The sequence below is a fragment of the Phalacrocorax carbo genome, chromosome 7 (genome assembly GCF_963921805.1).
Source record: "Phalacrocorax carbo chromosome 7, bPhaCar2.1, whole genome shotgun sequence".
In the NCBI taxonomy this organism is placed as follows: Eukaryota; Metazoa; Chordata; class Aves; order Suliformes; family Phalacrocoracidae; genus Phalacrocorax; species Phalacrocorax carbo.
In genome coordinates, this window is record NC_087519.1 from 4,420,423 (window position 1) to 4,438,245 (window position 17,823).

General features: G+C 48.4%; 1 protein-coding gene across 2 annotated transcripts in view; it reads left to right on the plus strand.

The window, feature by feature from the left end:
- The first annotated feature begins 2,571 nt into the window (after nt 1-2,571).
- The window catches only part of ADAMTS17 (ADAM metallopeptidase with thrombospondin type 1 motif 17), a 195,700-nt gene continuing 180,448 nt past the window's right edge, over nt 2,572-17,823 (plus strand). For both annotated transcript variants that reach the window (XM_064456130.1, XM_064456129.1), the window contains exons 1-3: nt 2,572-2,747; nt 3,418-3,782; nt 13,789-13,954. In XM_064456130.1, the coding sequence (XP_064312200.1) occupies nt 2,678-2,747; nt 3,418-3,782; nt 13,789-13,954 (601 nt within the window). In that variant the 5' untranslated portion in view covers nt 2,572-2,677. The remainder of the gene's footprint in view (nt 2,748-3,417; nt 3,783-13,788; nt 13,955-17,823) is intronic.

Genomic DNA, 17,823 nt, shown 5'->3' on the forward strand with positions numbered 1-17,823 from the left:
TTATTTTTTGGCAGAGGACTTTGGAAGGTGAAAGGATCTACTAAAAAGTTAAGCAAATCTAAACCCCCTCGTCAAACCCTTTTGAGGGAAGAGATGAGGCACCAGCTTCGGTCTCTTAGCAAACGAAGACGGCTGGTGGTCTGGGTTTAAACATGACTGTTCGGGGCTCAGGCCAGGTTTGGCAGCTCACAAATCAAACTGCCTCTTGATTCTCAGGAGTGGAGGCTTGCCACGGGTGGAAGAGCTGTGGGGGAGCTGCTGCCCAGAGCTGCTGTGCCAGCCGGGGCCCTGGCCTCGGAAAAAAGGCGCTGAAATTGTTGGTTCACAATGGGTCAGGAGAGAAATTCAGGATCTGAGGTTTTGTTTAAACCATGTTATATTACACTATTCATATACAGCAAGGCCATCCCAAACTGAGTTTTTGTCTCGCTTGAATGGGTCCTGAGCCAGTCCTTTTGATTTGGTGACTTCTTGTTAGAGTGCAGACTGAGCTTTGAAAGAGACAGGAAAAAACCAGAGCTATTAAATCTCACCTGATCTCATGTTAAGAAAGTGAATTTGAGCCATAGGTCTTGGCTTTGCTTAGATTTTGTCTGCTGGGAGATGGTTGCGGGTCCTCAGTTTTGCTCTTGCTGCTGACTGCTGGTAACAATCTCCACATGCCACCACACTGGAGAAAGGAGGAGCTCCCCCGAGACCGCAGCAGGAGGTGGGACGTGTGCGTGCACTTGTGCCTGTATGGCGCTGCAGAGGCCCTGCGCTGGGTAGGTCTTGCCGAGGTGCTACGCCGGCCCGGCGCGTGTCACAGGGCGTCCCTCGGTGCCCGGGAAAAGCACAGCTGGCGGGGCTGGGAAGGGCTGGAGGCAGCTCTAGGATTCTGGCTCTCAGACAGCCCCTCTACTTGTCACAGGAGCAGATCTCAAGTAAAACATGGTTCTTGTTGCCTGTCCAATGCCTGAAAGAGAAAAAAATGGTCTTAACCTACTCAGCTCTCTTACCAGTCCTTTGCCTGGATTCAAACGGCCCTTTTCTTAGCACTGCCCCAGTCACCTGCTCTCACAGGGGTGAGCATCCAAATCCAATTCCCCTTGCCTGTGACTCAGAGCCATTACCGCTGTCAGTACAACTCTGGACAATTCTGGTGTAAGTGCTGCACTGCGATCTGCCAGAGTCATTCACACTCTTTTATGGGTCTTCCTTTGAATTCTTCTGCAATTTCAGTAACAAAGTCACAGATTTTTGCAGAGGTTTAAACTCTAGGACACCGCTCTGCTGGGCCACAGCAGTTTAAAGCTGCTAACATATTGGGTCTTTACAGCTTTCCACCACTCAGCCATGCCAGGAGAACAGGATCCGATCCAAACCCCAACAAATGCAGCAAGAAATCTTTCTACTCTTGGAAATCACCCTACTGCTTTCAACAGCCCCTGGACCAAGCTGACTTCTCCTGACCCCTGGCCAGCCGAAGACACACAGGACGTGGCCCAACTATCAGGTAGGAAGGAGCTCTTGTGGCTGCAGGATCCCAGTGAAATGGGAATTGGTTGCACCTGGGTGAGGATGTGACTGTCCCCCACAGGTGGAGTGGCAGGGAAAGGGAGCTGGCAGGTCGCTTCCTCCTCATCTTCCTCTCCCAAGCAGCCCTCTTAACTAGCTGGAACAACCTGTCCTCCCTGACTGAAATTAGTGTCCCCTTCTTGTCCACCATTGTAAAAATAAATTTTTATATTTCCTGAGCTTTATGGGCTTTTTTCTTATTTTCATCCATGTGATGAGCGCTTCCAGGAGTATGTAAGATCATTGCCTAAAATCTCTGTGCACTCATGTATGTTACCAACCTAATTTTTCCCCCTGATCTTCAGAATGCTGGGATCAATACTTCAGACGGCAGTGGAAAAGGCTGCAGGTAACGAGAAAATGAGAAAAATCTCCTTCCCTGTGCGGGTGCCAGAGCAGGGGCACAGGCTACCCAGAGAGGCTGTGGGGTCCCTTCCCTGGAGACATTCACACCCCGCCTGGACGCGGCCCTGTGCCCCTGCTCTGGGGGTGCCTGCTCCAGCAGGGGTGGGACGGGGTGAGCTCCAGAGGTTCTTTCCAGCCCCTACCGTTCTGTGATTCTGTGAAATGAAGGAATGGGTGAGTTTTTCAGGAAAGCTTCTGTGGCAGCGCCTAAATTCTTTCAGTAATGGAGGAAAGGAGAAAGAAACGCAGAAACGCGACGGAGGCACCCCCCAGCCGGCTGCTTTCTGTCAGGCCTGCCATGCCTCTTGCTAGAGAATGTCCAAGGGCCTCACGGGCACCAAAGCCTCGGAGAACTGGCTGCAGAGGTGCCCACGGGGCATTTCATGGGCGCGGGCCCGCGCGGGGGGGCGGGGCAGGAGAGGGCGCCCCCTGCCGGCCGCCCCCCCACCCACGTGCACCCCTCCCCTCACAGCCCGGCCCTCCGCCCAGCGCCTTCAGCTCGGCAGCCAATGGGAGGGTGAGGGGCGTGGCCGGGTGGGCGCCGGCGCCAATGAGGGCGCGGGGCGGCGGGGAGAGGCGTGGCCGGGCGCCCACCACGCCGGGGCTGTCGGCGGCGCCGCCGATTACTTTTTCCGAGGGCGGGGAGGGCTCACTCCGGGCCGGGCTCCCGCCGCCGCCGCCGCTGCTCCGCGCTGGGCCCCGCCGCTGCCATAAAATGTTTGACGGCTGCCTCCTGCCTCTCGTGTTTCCCTGCCTGCTGCTGTGGGGACTGGACGCCGGCACAGGTAGTGCTTTCCCTTCCCCTGGCTCCCGGCGCCGGGCGTCCCCTTCCCCGGCGGCGCTGACAGACCTCGCCGCCGGTCCGGTGGTGGCGGTGGGGCGGGCGGTGGGCGCCGGCCCCAGGCGGCAGCGTGCGGGCGCAGACCGCGGGGCACGCACCGGATCCCCTGCGTGGCCGCGGTCCCAGTCTGCAGGATGAATTGCTCCAGGCTTTTGTATTTTCTTTTCCTGTCCTCTCGCTGCTGCTGTAACGTTTCATGTGGAAAGCTGCTGACTGTCCTTGGCTGCGCCTTCGGCTTGCTCTGCTTTTCCCCTTCTCCCTGCAGATTTTTATTGGGGTTGGTGAAACGCGATGCTCGTGTCTGAGCTATATATTTTTTTTTAATGATACAAGTAGCTTTAGCGTTTGCTTTATTCCTCTCTTGCCCGCACGTTTTTGTCTCTAATACATGTGTGTATATATACGGAGAGGGAGAAATAAGCCCCTTTCCTCCGCTGGCTCCATTGTCTCTGCAGCCCGTTTGCCGCTCCCCGTGCATGAGCATCCGCGGGCTGCCCTTGCCCCGGCAGGACGGGGCGTCCCCGCGGGGAGGGTGGGGGGCCTGGCGGGACACCGAGACCCCGGCCGCCCCGTCGGGCCGCGGGCGCCTGAGCCTCTCTCCTTCTCGCCTGCAGCTGGCGGAGCGGAGCTGGAAGTGGTGATCCCGGAGCGAGTGGCGCTGGAGAAGATCCACCTGCTGCCGCCCGCCCTGCGAGGGGATCGCGGCGGCCCCCGGCGCCGGCGGGCGCTGCCGCGGCAGCGGGCGGCGGCGGAGGCCCTGCTGCTCCGCCTGCCCGCCGCCGGCGCCGAGCTCTACCTGCACCTCCGCCGCGACCTGCGCTTCCTCGCCCGTGGCTTCGTGGTGGAGCAGCGGTTCGGGGAGGCGCGGCGGGCGCCCAGCCCCCGGCGGCGGCCCCCGGAGGAGCGGCTCTGCTTCTACACGGGACACGTACTGAACCGCAGCGACTCCTTCGCCTCCCTCAGCACCTGCGCCGGGCTGGTACTGCCACCGCGACCCGCCTCCCCTCAGCGCGGGCCGCCGCCCCGCTCCCCGACCGGGAGCTGCCCGACCCCCCCGCCCCGCTCCCAGCCCGGCGGAGGCGGGAAGCGCCCGTTGTCCGTGCCCGCACCTCACCTCAGCGCGGGGCTCCTCCTGCCCGCCGTCCTGCCCGCGCCCCTGCCTCCCCTCGCCCTGGCGAGCGTCGCCGCTGCCCCCCCCCCCCCCCCCCCCCCCCCGAATTTCCTGTCAGCCGCCCTGCCCCGGGGAGGCGGGAAGCGCCCGTTGGGCCGTGCCCGCTCCTCACCTCACCTCAGTGCTCCTCCTGCCTGCTGTCCCCTGGCCTCCCCGGGCACTGCCGGGCGTCGCCGCTGTCCCCCTGTGGGCTTTCTGTCTGTCCGGGCTCTCTGCTGTGGGAGCTGCCCCAGCCTCAGCCCTCAGCCCACAGCATGCCTGCTCTGGGTGGGCGGTGGGGCCCGAGGACGCTGTAGAAGAGCGTGGAGGCTGATGGACACTCCTCCTGTCACTGTGCCCATGCCATTTGGCTGGTGGCTGGGTCCCACCGTGAGGAGTTGATCGCCTGCCTGCCTGTCTCCCTCCTCTGGCAGCTGTCATGGCCTCAGCAGTACAGCCTGGGGCTTCTTGGGTCTTCGGCTGGCCCTTTCCATCCAGCTCGTGCAATTGGTGTTGGTGGCTAAGGGCGTTTCATGGAAGCTGTGGTGTAGGGACACCTCTAGCATGGTCGGAGGAACCATCCCGCTTGGGGATGCTTTTCCACCTCGGGTATCAGGATTTCTCCACCGAGGTTGTAGCATTTTCAGGTGGCTCCACAGGGCCTGGGATCTCCTCCGAGGGCCCTGATAAGAAGGGGTGATCCTTCATGGGACAGCCTTTGTGTTTCTCAGTGGTGAAAACTTAGATGCAAAAGATGATGGCGAATTAGTAATTATTCTTGATAACTTGAAAGTACTTCAGAAAGTCACCAGGGCATTCAACGTAGACTCCCAGTGCATAGTCCTGGGATGTGTGCTTAACTTCTCGGTACAGTCCTGTTGATAGAGGTTTCGTCTTCAACTTTGCAGTAAGAAGCCCTTCATGTGCTACGCACTTGGGGCTTGGGCCTTCATTCCCAAACCATTTGAGGGCGCTGTGCCTCAGGTTTAAAATAAAAAAAAACCAGTGGCTCTGAGATGCTGCGTATTTGAGTGGCACTGTAAATTGAGCTGTGTACCACCGAGGGTTTTCTCAGAGTTTAAACTGGTATCTTTAGGTCAAGCTTTAAATCACTAACAGCTCTATGCTTTTGTCACTAGGCAGATTTTGTTAATCCCGTTCATGAAGTGCTGGGCTTCCAAAGATACCTACTCCGGCAGAGCTGAAAAGCACAAACAGGCAGAGAAGGAACCTTTTTAAAAAGAGGAATGTAGTTGTAGGCACAGTATTAACTGCCTGAGATCAGGGAATGGAGGAGGGGGAGTGAAAAAGATTGGCGATATTCCCAGTAGAAAAGCTGGAAAAGAAACAAGACTAGTTAGTCTTTGTTCATTACTCTGCAAATATGAGCAGCAATACTGCAATATCTGTTTGTATCATACAAATTCTAAGCGATGACTAAATGAACGTAACTGAGCTAGGTGAACTTGGGATCAAAAAGTGGCCAGTTGCAAAGCTGCTCGTTTGTGGCACCTCTGGGGGACCAAAGCCAGTACCAGCACATGTGTAAGAGGCAGTGTTGGCGAAGCACTGCTCGCCTTCGCCTGTGGATCTGGTCCTGGGAGTGCTGAGAGTGGTGTGGGCAGATGTCTTGAGAGAGATGTGTTTCTGCATGTTGGGATACTCCTTTCCTGTTAAAGGAATCTGTTCATTTAATCTTCATTCAGATAATCACCAGGAAAGGGAAAAGGGGTCAAAGCAGACACACGCTACATGTGAGTGAGTTAAGGTTTATAACACCCTTGTGAACAGAAAACTAGAGAACAGAAAAGTGTCTTTAGGACAAACCTAAACTTAACATGAACCTCATTAAAACCATTTTGAAACTGCTTTGCTAAATTGATCCACAACACCGTGTAGACAGACCTTATTTTAGCTAAATTGACCTTTTGGCTTAAGTCTATTCTTAAACATGAAACGTATCGGATTCTAGCCTGCTTTCAATGTTTATGCAGCCTTTTGCAGTGGCCACGCTAAATCAGCATACCTGTAGTGAAAACTATGCAAATTAGTGGTAAGATGTTTTCTGGGATCAGAGGGATTAAGAGTGTGCCTCAAATGATGTAGGAAGTCTTGAATCTGCCATGAATGGAACTGAAATCAGGTGACAGGAGCCCCAGTTTTTTGCCTCCTAGTCTGGCAATTTAAAATACCAAGACCAGCACTACAGCAGGTTTTGAATTTTCCAGTTGCTTCCTTAAACTCTGTTTGCAGCAGAAAGAACAAGGCTTTGCCCTCATCAGCAGCACAGCTTCACAGGTGGGGTACGGACAAGGCCTGCATGCTGGGCTGGAAGGAAGACCTTGGTAGTGGACACCTTGCAGCCCACCTGTCCTGGTGCTTGTCTCCTGAGCAGTGCTACCGCTGTCGTGGGAGATTTCCTGAAAACTCCAGTGTGGGAATGCTTGTTGGACTCAAACTGGATGATCAGGACATCTCATTCAGAAAAGCTGGTTGCTAAGAAGTAGAGTAGGTAATAATGCTGTATCCTGATCTCCAGCTGGCTCAGGCTTTGTTGTAACCGTATTCCTCAACCATGCCATAAATCACACAAAAAGTGATAAAAAATGATCAATGCAAGTGGAGTTCTAATTAAAACAATCCGTGCTGCAGCAGAATGAAAACTGAGCTACAATCAGACCGAGCAACTGCTTCCTGGTAACGATACCAGATTCCCAGTGTGGCATCTAAAGGTTGTATTTTGTTTTTTACACTCTGCTTGCAGATGCTGCTGTTAACCAGTGTGTGGTCTGTTGTAGTCTCCTGCTAGAGCTTGCAATTCCATCAGGAAGGGTAGCCACACTCCTGTAGCTATGTCAGGGTGTAGCACGTTTAGGACTGATGTACCTAAGGTCTCATCTGCACAGTTAAAGTACCGTACATGAGGATACTCCAGCCCTCCTGTCCCTCTTGACAGGCTGGGAATTGCAGTGTAGAGGAGAGGTACTACGTTCCTGAAAAGCGCTAAGGCCTTCAGCTTGGCAGGACTGTATCCAGTCTGGAGAATGAAGTTGTGTAAACGCTTGGCTTCTGACCGCACCACAGGCCTGAACTGTCCCGTGCTGGGCGGACTTAGGCTGGAGCAAAGTTCTGCAACTCGTCTGACCAGCACTAGAAGACAGTAGGCTGTGCAGGGGGTTGCCTCTTTTGGAAGGTTCCAGCTTTGTAACGCCCCAGTGTGTGTGTCACCTTGAGTTATGTAGTGGGCTAAGGTCTCTGCTTCGAAGTCTGAGGTCAATTCCTAGATGACATATGCTAGGTCTCCCTCCAGCAGGGAAGTTCCAGTTTCATCAGCACATCCCAGAACTACTCACCCCTTGCTTTCAGGTGCAATTTCACAGTCAGTGTTTTGACTGTTGCTCTTAGTGTGCCAGCCTTATTCTCTCTAGCAAAGTTTGGCAGAGCAGTGCTACCTTCTGTAAAGCTTTTTCGATTGAAGCCTGAGGAGCACAGTAAAGGCGGCCCTTTCAGCACCATGATTTGGGCTGTGACTGCAACAACACTTTCTCAGAGTCCTAGCAGGGCTTATCAGTCCTGTGGACCCAAGATAAGGGAGAAAGGCAGGGTCCTGTGCCCTTTGGGGAGGCTTCTTCCGCACTTGTACATTGCAGAATACTGCCTCAAGCAAAATGTGGGATTCCCAAAGACCTCCTTTGATGTATTAATTCTATACTTTCTTTTTTAATACTAGAGTCACTTTCACATGCTGAAGTGCTGGACTGCTATGCAGTATGTTGGACTGCAACCTCAGTACCTAACAGCTGGTGTAGGCTTTTCATGTTTCTTGCACCTCAATTTTTGAAACAGTTACAGTTTTAAGAGGGTCACGGGTTCATGTTAAAATGAGCATTAGGTTTTGACTTAGAAATGAACTTGAAAAATCTTGCCTGTTCAGGAGCCTTATCTGAAAAAATCACTGGGATGCATTTAGAGGCAGAGGTTTAACTCTAAGTAACATCTCTTTTTCGTTTTGAAATCTGGAACCTCTGACTTTGGGTTCAGGACTGCTCTTTGGTCCATCTCTAGTTAAAGTGGATTGTCCTTCTCAGGTGAGCTAAGAGGAGAGGTTGTGGCCCCCTCCTGTTCAGGCTCATTCATTTAACTTTTTCACACCACATTTTCATCTCCTTTGAATTCAGTGAGACTCCAAGTGGATGATGTGCATTACAAGGGCTTATGGAATGAGGACAGTCATTTTCTCATTATAGGATGGAATAGACTAATTGAAGCTACACCCTAAGAAATACATGCTGGGAGCTGGGAAACCTTAAATGTTTTGCAATATTGTCTCATACAATCAACACAGAGAAGAAAAGGGCTTATTTTCTTCCAAGCTTCATGTACATTTACCTTTGCTGAACCTCCTGCATCTCCTGGTGAGCCTGTTGAAGTGTTTCTGAGTGGTGGCTCCTTGTTCTGGTGTGTCCCCTGCACTTCCCAGTTTGGTACCATCTATAGATCTTGTGAGGGTGTAGATGTAGACAAGCTTTGGCAAGTGTGGGAAAGAAGAGATGATAGAGCATCCCCTGGGACTTTGTGTCAGCCAGGTGTTTTCTTTTTGGGCAGAGGTGCTGTAAGTCTGGTGGAGGTGATAAGGGGAAATACTTCTTACAAAGTCATGACTGTGCATGTGGGTACTAAACAAGGTGGAATGCCAGAAATGTATTTTCCGGTTAGCTGCAGTTCCTGGGGAATTCTGCCCCTGCTCTTGCCCACATTGCTGTTCACCAGTGATGTTGTGGGACAGACACAAACGCCGTTTGGATGCATAGCTTCCTCTAGGGTCTCTGAACTCCCGCTGCTTTCCAGGTGGGTGTAAGTGCCTACGCAGGAACTGGATGTTTCAGTGTGGTTTTGGATCTAACGTGGAAGGTCAGTCAGGGCAAAGGGAACTGAGTGGGTTGGACCGTGGGCTCCAGGGAACGAGCAACAACTCAGAGGACTCCTAGTGAAAGAGTAAATCATATGTATCCTTGTGAAAAAGTGGAAGAATACAGAAGAGGTCACAATTTGTTGCTTTTAAGTCTGACTCTGGTTGTAAATGGGAGAGAAAGCAAGAAAGATGGGCCCTTCCAAAGAGCACTTCCCTCTGACGGTTCGTCCTGTTCCTTAGTTACTGTAGGATGGTGAATGGTGCCTATGGAGGTGTTTGCCTTTCCTCATTGACTGTGGAGGGAGATGATGCCTGTTTCAGAGCAGACATCTGAAGCTCTGAGCTCAGTCCCTGTCCAGTGGTAATGAGTGTTTTCTGCATGCAACAGGGTGGTGCTGCCCTTCAGGTGACTGCAAAAGCTCTGCTGCTGTGGGAAGCAAGGCAGTGCAGGCATGCTAGGATTATAAGACGATATGATTTCCCCCGAGGAAACCTTCAGCTCTGCTGAATTCTCTTGTCTGGGAGAGGAGCTGTCTGGCTTTCATCCATAGCTGGTCCTTGAGCTGAAAACTTAAACCTCTTAAAATGAACGTGCTGGGTTTTAGTGCTGGGATTTTCCTTCCCCTTCCACAGTGGTCAAAAGGGAGAGCACGCTGTGGTTTCGTTTAGGAGATTCGGAGGCCAAGGCAGGCTGGAACAGAGGTGCAGTTAGATATTCTTGGGCATGATCTGCTCTCATAACTGAGTGTAAACCTGAAGCGACACTGGAGCAATACCTAATTTAATGCTCTTGTTTTAAACTTGCTTGAATTGCACTTAAATAATAGCTAATGTAAAGACGAAGCTTGGTTAATAAGGACAGGACTAAAGGCCATATGAGGTTTATTAAACTGTGTGTGTGTGTTGTTTTTTGTTCTTCACTTTAAATATTAACTTTCTTTTAACTTTGAGGAAATGGTTAAACTACGATTTACAGTGTAACACTTGAGAAATTGAGAAGGGGTTGGAATTTGTCAGATGTTTAAAACGGTCCTCTTTTCAGCGTGTTCATATGTATGTAACTAATGAACACTTAGGAGCAAAAGAAAAATCTGTTAAAGATTCAGCATTTCACAGATCTCGTTCAAAGATGTTGTGAAAATAAAAAGGGCTGGAAAAACAGTGTAACTGTTGGAGAGTATTAATGTGTGGGAAGGTCCAGAACCACGTGCAGAGAACATTGAAGATTTGGGCTCCTGTCCTGAGTTAGCCCTTGAGCGGTTGTAGCTCCACCAGTACTGCCAGGGGACAGAGACAGAAGAGTGAAGCCAGCGAAGCAGGACGATGTGATTACAAATGCTATTGTGAGTGCCAGCAGTACCAGTCCCGATGTTACCATTGTAATTTAGTGATATGGTGTGAGGACCTTCCTCCTTTCCCTGCTGTCACTTAGCCTGAGAAAAGCTCCCGTGGCAAGGGGCGTAATGTGCAGAAGAAGAGCGAACTACTGGTGGTACAAGTGTAGGTGGGGGAGTGAGAATATTGCTCAAATGACCAACGTATATATAAAACTTTGGATAAGAGCACATGAGAATATTTTGGTCATTTGGAGAACAGGGCCTTTTTTTGCTAGTGAGCATTGTTGAGCTGACTTTTAAAATCAGGAAATGAAATATCCTTAATATGAAAGATATGGCCACTGTTAAGCACAGTGGTGAGTGGGGCTGTAGTGGGAAGTGTGGACTGTTTATTTTAATCAACTTGTCAGTTTGGTTGCCTGCCCTTTTGAGGCTGAAACCATTCCAGCCTTTCCTGTTAGCTGAGCTATGTGATTCTGTCAGCTACATGGCCCTGTCATACTAACTGTAAAATCCAGGTTAGATTAATAATGCAGATGACAACGAGCTTCTATGCCCCTCTGAATTTTTGGGCTCCTGTTGACTCCTTTGTCTCAGGTGCTCTGGGCTGGTGGGGCTGGGCAGCAGCTGCTTTCCTGGGCACAAAGCAGTGCTGGGGTCTGGCACAGTGGCAGGTCCTGCTCCTATGGGGTCTCACAGTGAAAGAAGGATGACAGGGAGTATCCCAGCTTTTGATATCCATCTCCCCAGGCAAATGCGAATTGGCAGATTCAAAGCACTTTAATTGGAATGATTTCCAGAGATGTGGGAAAAATAGCTCTGACAGTTACATGGTCTTCTGTTTTACTTCTTTATCTTCAAAATCCAGCTTTCTGCTGTCCCTGAACATCATACAGGCTAGAGAAGAAAAGCATAGAGGATTGGTCTAGTGCTGATGTCTGATACCTCATGCTGAGATTAGCACAGTATAGTATCTGGTAGGGATATCTAGAGGCAACACAAGGGATGCATTTCTTACAGAAACAGCAAAATAATGACCAGAGTATTCAAGTTACCAGGTCCAAAACATCTCATCTGGGCCAACAGGTTTGAGGACCCTTTAGACCCCAACTGGCAAGTTTAGGGAAAATTTTAACTCCCTAGGAGTATCTTACAAGCCCGATCCTGCAAATCCTTGCTGCTTGAAACTCTACTTGGCTTGTCAGATTAAACTTGAGATTGCTTCTTAACCTGTTCCAGGGTGAAGACGCATGGCTCTTTCCCTCCATAGGTTTCACAATTCCAAAGCAAATGTGAAACATAAGTCCTTTCCAATGGTTTAAATTATTTTCGCACTTGATGCCAGAAAGTTGGGATAATGTCGGGTGGTGATGAAACTGACTTCTTACATATTTTTGGCACCAACAAAAATGGTTGGCAGTGTTTCAGGAGCTCTGGTGTGGCTTTTAGTACCATGGCACCAGATTTACAACCCTGCTTCTAAATAATTAAAACCTATATTAAAAAGGGGGCTGGGGCTACCTCCCAGCTGGAAGATTGGAACAAGGAGGGGAAGTAGCGGAGAGCATCATAAAGGAGGCTGGAAGAATAAGTCACTAGAGCCTTGCTGTCTCTGAAACAGTTCTAACAAAGCCCAACTTTTAATTTAAATGAAGAGGCAGCCCTTTTGGAAACTCCAGGGCAGAGTGGGTCTTGTAAACTGGCATGCATTCTGTAGGGCCAAGAAATAATATCGATTTTTCTTTGTAAATGGGAGCCCTTCTGGGAGGTGTCAAGGCATTTTATACTTAATCAGTGACCTTGAAAGACCTCAAAAGAGGTGTCCCTTTTGAGACAGGGGACTAATTGTTAACACTGTGCTTTGCAGCCATGGCAGAGACACTGATTTTTGTTATTTTTTTTTCCAAGTGCACTTTTGAAATTAGTGACCATTTCTGAGAGATCCTGGTTTCCCCTGAATGCTGTTTAGTTAGTACGCTGTCAAAAGAGGAGAGCTCTCATTTCTGTTAGCAGAAATTCCTCTTGCTGGAAATACTAGGCCAAAGGGATTTCCTGGGTGTACGTGAGGACTGAATTTGGCAGGGAGGTGTGGAAATGTACAATATACAGTATGTATGTAATGTATATTATAAATCATATTAATACAGTCAGCTGTTGAATATATAGTATTTGCATGTACGTGCAGAGCATTTATTTGGATGGTTGCCTGGCTGGCACAGAATGCAGTGCGGGGGGGTCGGGTAAAAAAATTTCTGGTCTCTCTTTATATGTATAGGATGGGTGTTACAGGTATGCAGCCTAGCAGGACCCCTTTGTAAGCTCCTGCACCTATAAGGTGTACCATAGGCACAATCTGATGCCTCCTGGTAGGCCAGGTGAGGCCTTCTGTTTGCTAGCAGAAGTTGGATCAGACCTAGAGAGCTCTCCCAAGGGGGAATATGGCAAAGAGCTGTATTTCAAGACTCCTAATTGCAATACAAACAATCATTGGATTAGTACAATGAAAAGTAAGAAAGAAACCCTCATTGTACATATTCTCTTTCTCCAGTGCGTTACAATCTCAGAGTTGATTACTAAACCTGGAAGCTTTGTTAAGTTTTAAGATGATATCTTTGCTTTCGCTCTCTTCCTTTTATGCCAGGTGAGGAGTGGAAAAGGCATAAAAGAACCTTAAAAACTTTGGATTGCAAGCAAAGGAGGGCTCTCCTGGGGCAGAAGCTGCCTTCCAAGGATGTTCTTGCCAACCCTGGTGTAAGGTCTGGACTTGGTGCAAGAAAGGCAGGAGTTTAGTGTGCTGACCTGTAGCGTATCGAGTCTACTGTTAATTAGGCAGGGTCTCTGCCATCCTTGTGTTACTTATTCCGGAGATGGTGGAAAGGCTCGTAACTGGGAGGATACAACAGTGCATTCCTGGCTTGATGCCTGAAACCCAGCCCATGGCTTGCAGGGAGAGCAGCGCTTGCTATGTGGCCCCTATTGTACTCAAGAAGAGGTATTTGGTCCCCATATAAAAAAACGTGGGTGGCTCTGCAAGTTATACTTACGACATCACTTCTCTTAGCATTGTCCACAAGAGTGATGTACATAGGCGGTCTCCTGTTTGCAGGCAATCTCACCTCTTCGCTCTACTGAGATAGTAAATGCCATTTAATAACAAAGGAATTCTAGCTGGCAATTGGAAAGGCGATCATGAAAGGATTTCTGTTAATAGGATTTATTTGTCCTCCCGTGAGCTTAGCATCTCATAAGACATACATGTTTATGCTCTGGTGCTCTGGCTGGAGGGAGAGGAAGAAGGGAAAGGAAAGGTGTTGACAAGAACCCCCCACCTTTTTTTTTGTACATGTACAGTGCCTTGCACAATGATATTTCTAAATAGCGCTCAGTGACATAAAAAATAAATGAGAAGCAGATGAAGTTATTTAGTCTGTATTATGCAGACTGAACACGATCATAATCACTTTTCATTTCCTCACACTGTAAATAATGATTGCAGTGAACTGGTCTAGGTTCAGAGTTGGGTTGATAGACAAGGTTAGGATACCAAACTGTCTGATGGGGTTTTTTTGTTCTCTTTTGTGGACAGGTTGGCTATATCCAAATTGGATCAGAGCACATGCTAATACAACCAGTGAATACATCAGAGACCTCATTTAGTGGAAAAGAACACTTCATCAGGCACAGACGATCCACAAAATCAAGCCATCCCATGAAGGCGCACATTCCTGACGAGCACTGCAAGGTTGTAGCAGGTGAGCTTGAAGTGGCTCAGGAGAGTGGCCATGAGTATGCAATTACATTTTTAACTGTTGTTCTGCCAGATATGTCTGTATTTTGTAATTCAAGTGTTCGGGCAGCTGGAGCTAGTGAAAAACGGCATGCGTTAATGAATCCTTCTGCTACTTCAGGCAGAAGGAGCCACAACACAAATATAAAAATTGTAAGGACATATGCTGTAGCATTCAGTTTGTGACGGGTCAGAGTAAACTTCTCTTTTAACTGTGCGATGCGACTGCTGCTCAGGAAGGTGTTAACAATGTATTTAGCAAAGGTCTGAATTTTGAAACTGAAGTCCGTGGTGAGGGGCACTTTTTTGTCTCACCCTTCCACTAGAGTTGTGCCAAGTCGGCATGGATAGACTGGTGATCCTCGCAATTCAGAATGTGGAAAGTGTCGCTTCAGATACTGTCATGCAATTTTGTCAGAAGTATCATCTGTGGAGTCCAGCTCTAGGGATCCAGCTCATAGCAGGATGAAAAGATATCTGGAGAGGGGAAGAGACTTCTCTAAAACAATCTACTTTCTTTTTCAGCTTCTTACATGTCACCTTTTTTTACTTCTGCCTAGCAGAGCACCCCATCCATAGCAGAGTATATCAGGGTACATGATCAACTGGGCAGGCTTCCTTTTTGGTGTGTGGTTTGGTTTTTTTCCCCTTGCTTTTGTATAGGCTCAGGTCCATTTGAAACTGCCAGATGTAGTTGAGCAAGGTAATTTTTTTTAACTAGGAACTTGATTTTGTTTTTTCTTTCTGGTGTTTGAATCATCAAACTTGTCCTATAGCATAAAAGCTAGAGTGTTTTTTTTTGTTTATTCGAGTGGCAACTTTTAAATTGTTTTGCTTTAAGGTTTTGTGAGATAAATTGAACTTTTTTTTTAGCCCCTCTCTTGCTTTGTGTCAGAGGCAATGAGCTTATAGAAATAGCAAATGAACTTTTAAGGTCTTAAGCTTTCCTTGGAGATCTGTGAACTCAAGTTTGTGGTCTGAGAATCCAGAATGTGTTGTCAAGTCATATAGATAACCCCAGGCTAACTTAAGTCTAGTTAGATTGGATATTGAAGGAGCTGCAGCTGTGACAGCAGGAAACCCGTGTGAGTTAGGTGGTGGAGTGCTTGAGCAGTTTTTGTCTGCCATCCTGGTACCCTGGCTGTGGATAGAGTAGCAGCTGAAATGCAGATGTGCCTTGTGTGTGTGAAGCTGCTCTGGGCCAAACAACGACCTCTCAAGCAATCTGCTTAAATAGTTTAGCAATATGAGGCATATTGCTTCAATGGGGTTTCTGTAGTATAACAAGAGTTGGGAGGTGAACCAGCTTCCTGAGAAATGGCAATGGTTTAGACAGTAATCATGTGTCTGGCAGTTAATGGTAGACATTCTGCTATGCTCTGCATTCAGTTTCCAGTGTCACGCTGACACACCTTGCTGGTGTTAGGATCCTGGGCTTAAATTCTATAGGTCTCTGTGGGTGTGTGAGGTGCTGATGGCATGTTCCAAACTGTCAGTCTTCAGCTGTGATCCAGCGTGGCAATGTTAAAGTTGTTTGGGTTTTTTTTAAATTAAAAGTTATAATTGTGGTTCTGATTTTAAGCCCTGGAGTCTCCATTGGAATGGGAGACTAATAGTAAGGAGATCCAGTTCTTTGGTGACGGTCTTCCTGTCAATATTTTTTCTCCTGTCTTACATTCCTTCAGTCAAGGCACTACAGAAGGTCAGTAGCATTACTATATTTTTGCAGTTAAAGAGTGTGTGCCTGTGAGCTGCTGCAAACCTTGCTGGTGTTCTAATGCTTAGCAGCTGAAACCTTGAAAAAATGCAGCTGTCTCGCACCCTTTTCATTTTGGGGTGGGTTTTTTGTTTGGTGTTAATAATAAAACAGCTGTTGATATTACTATTTCCTATCATTTTTTTTTTTCAAGAGAAAATGTACAACTATATTCACTGCTCATATCCTGTCTTCTCCCATTTTTAAAGCCAAACAGTCAGATTATCAGCTAGTATAAACTGGTCTAGTTTTTGGCTTCTTTGGAGCAACTGAATTTTATCCTTTCTGTAAATCTGTCTGGGTGGGTTGCATAGAGGGTATTTTTTATGAACTCTGCGAAATCTCTTCTTTAGGTTTCAGTGTGCCTGTATATTCTGTTCCTTTTATTCCTCTCCTGCCCTATTACACCACCAATATTCCAGCTTCTGATTTCTCGTGGATGGACTGTGTGCTAAACGGAGGCAGCAGGTCAAGGCATCTATGCTGTATTCCTCTGGGCTGCCAAAGGGACAAAATGGGAAGCGGAACTGGCAGGTTTAACGGGTACAAGAGTAAGACCCACAAGTAAGGGAACACTTGAGTGGGCAGGAACAAGCGCTGTTGTTGGACATAAGGGGCCATGGCAGCAGCCGGAGGCACAAAAGGCTTCCTTATTGGGAACAGCAGTGGAAGCAGAGGTCTGAAGGAACTGACTGTGGTAGGCAGCCATGAACTTAAATGTTGGCCTGTATCTCTTGGTTTTTGTGTTTAACTGAGCTGGTGTAGCAGCAGAGATGACCTTTGCTTGCTCATAAAGTTGCCTCCTAGCTGGCACTGCTTGTTGGTAAATCCTATAGCCAGGAACTTTTTTTCTTGTGTGGACTTTGAACTCTTAGTAGTTTAGCAGGTTTATCATTCTCATGGGTTTAGGCTAAGCCAATCTTCTTTTTGATTCTGGGAGTACGAAATCTTGGTTCTGGTTAGAGTTACAGATCCCCTATGTCTCTTTTTAGAGGAAACCTCAGAATTCAGCACCACTCTGATTTCCTAGCCAAGTACTGTAGGTGCTGCAGCACTGTGTTTGTAGAAAATGCATTACAGAATTGTTACACTGTAAAATAAGGCAGCCGTTAGTTAAAAGCTGAGATGAACCAAAATCAGTCCAGGAAATCTGCTGCATCCTTTTGCCACTGAACCTTCTGACCTTCTGTCTAGAGGCAGGGTGCTGCTTGTCCTTGGCAGAACTGAAACTCCCTCCCTGAGAAGAGGAACTAGAGGAAAGGAAATGGGGGAGACACTGGGTAATTACATGGGATCACAAATGGAAAGGGGATGTGAGTGAATACCAAGGTATCAGAACTGTAAAAATAAGACATTACAAGGTGAGACTGGAAAAAAGTGTTCCCAGTAGCACCTGCTGCTTCCTGATGGCTTCTGGGGACCCACTACCTTCTGCTCTTCTCTGCTTTGTCAGGAAGGGAATATGACTAGACCTCACAGCTGCTGAGATCCCCCCTGCAATCTTTGTTCTCCTCAGGTTGGCCCAGAGGTGATTGACAGGCAGGTCCTGAGCTTGGGGGACCTCATGGCAAGGGCTAGGTGGACCCTTGGTCTGACACTATGTGATTGCACTTAACTCTGTCAGCAAAATTAATTACATATCTGTTGGGTTCCTAATCTGTGGACAGCTTGAGGAATGAGAATTCCCTACTGCAAGCAAAGTTGTTGAAGTTCTTTGTATTTGTTGGGTTAAGAGCACACACGTGCATACGTGCACGCACTGTAGCTGTAGCTCAGCTCATGCAAAGGTGGTGGCCAGGCCTCAGGGGCTGAGTGTGTATCTGAGGCAGACTGATAGTCTGAGGTAAAATTTATTTAAGGCTATGGATCTTGTTCTGTGACTGGCTTTTTTTTTCCTACCTGATGCTAATTGAGGGGCTAAGGTATGACTGGGTTTGGGGAGAGCAAAGCACCCGACTGCTGCACGGTGGGGAGTGCTGCTTGCTCGTGCAAACAGCCACTGCTTCAAGTAGCCCTGTCATAAAATAATGAAATTGCTCATGGGCTTTGCTACTTAATGGCAGACTCCTGAATGTTTT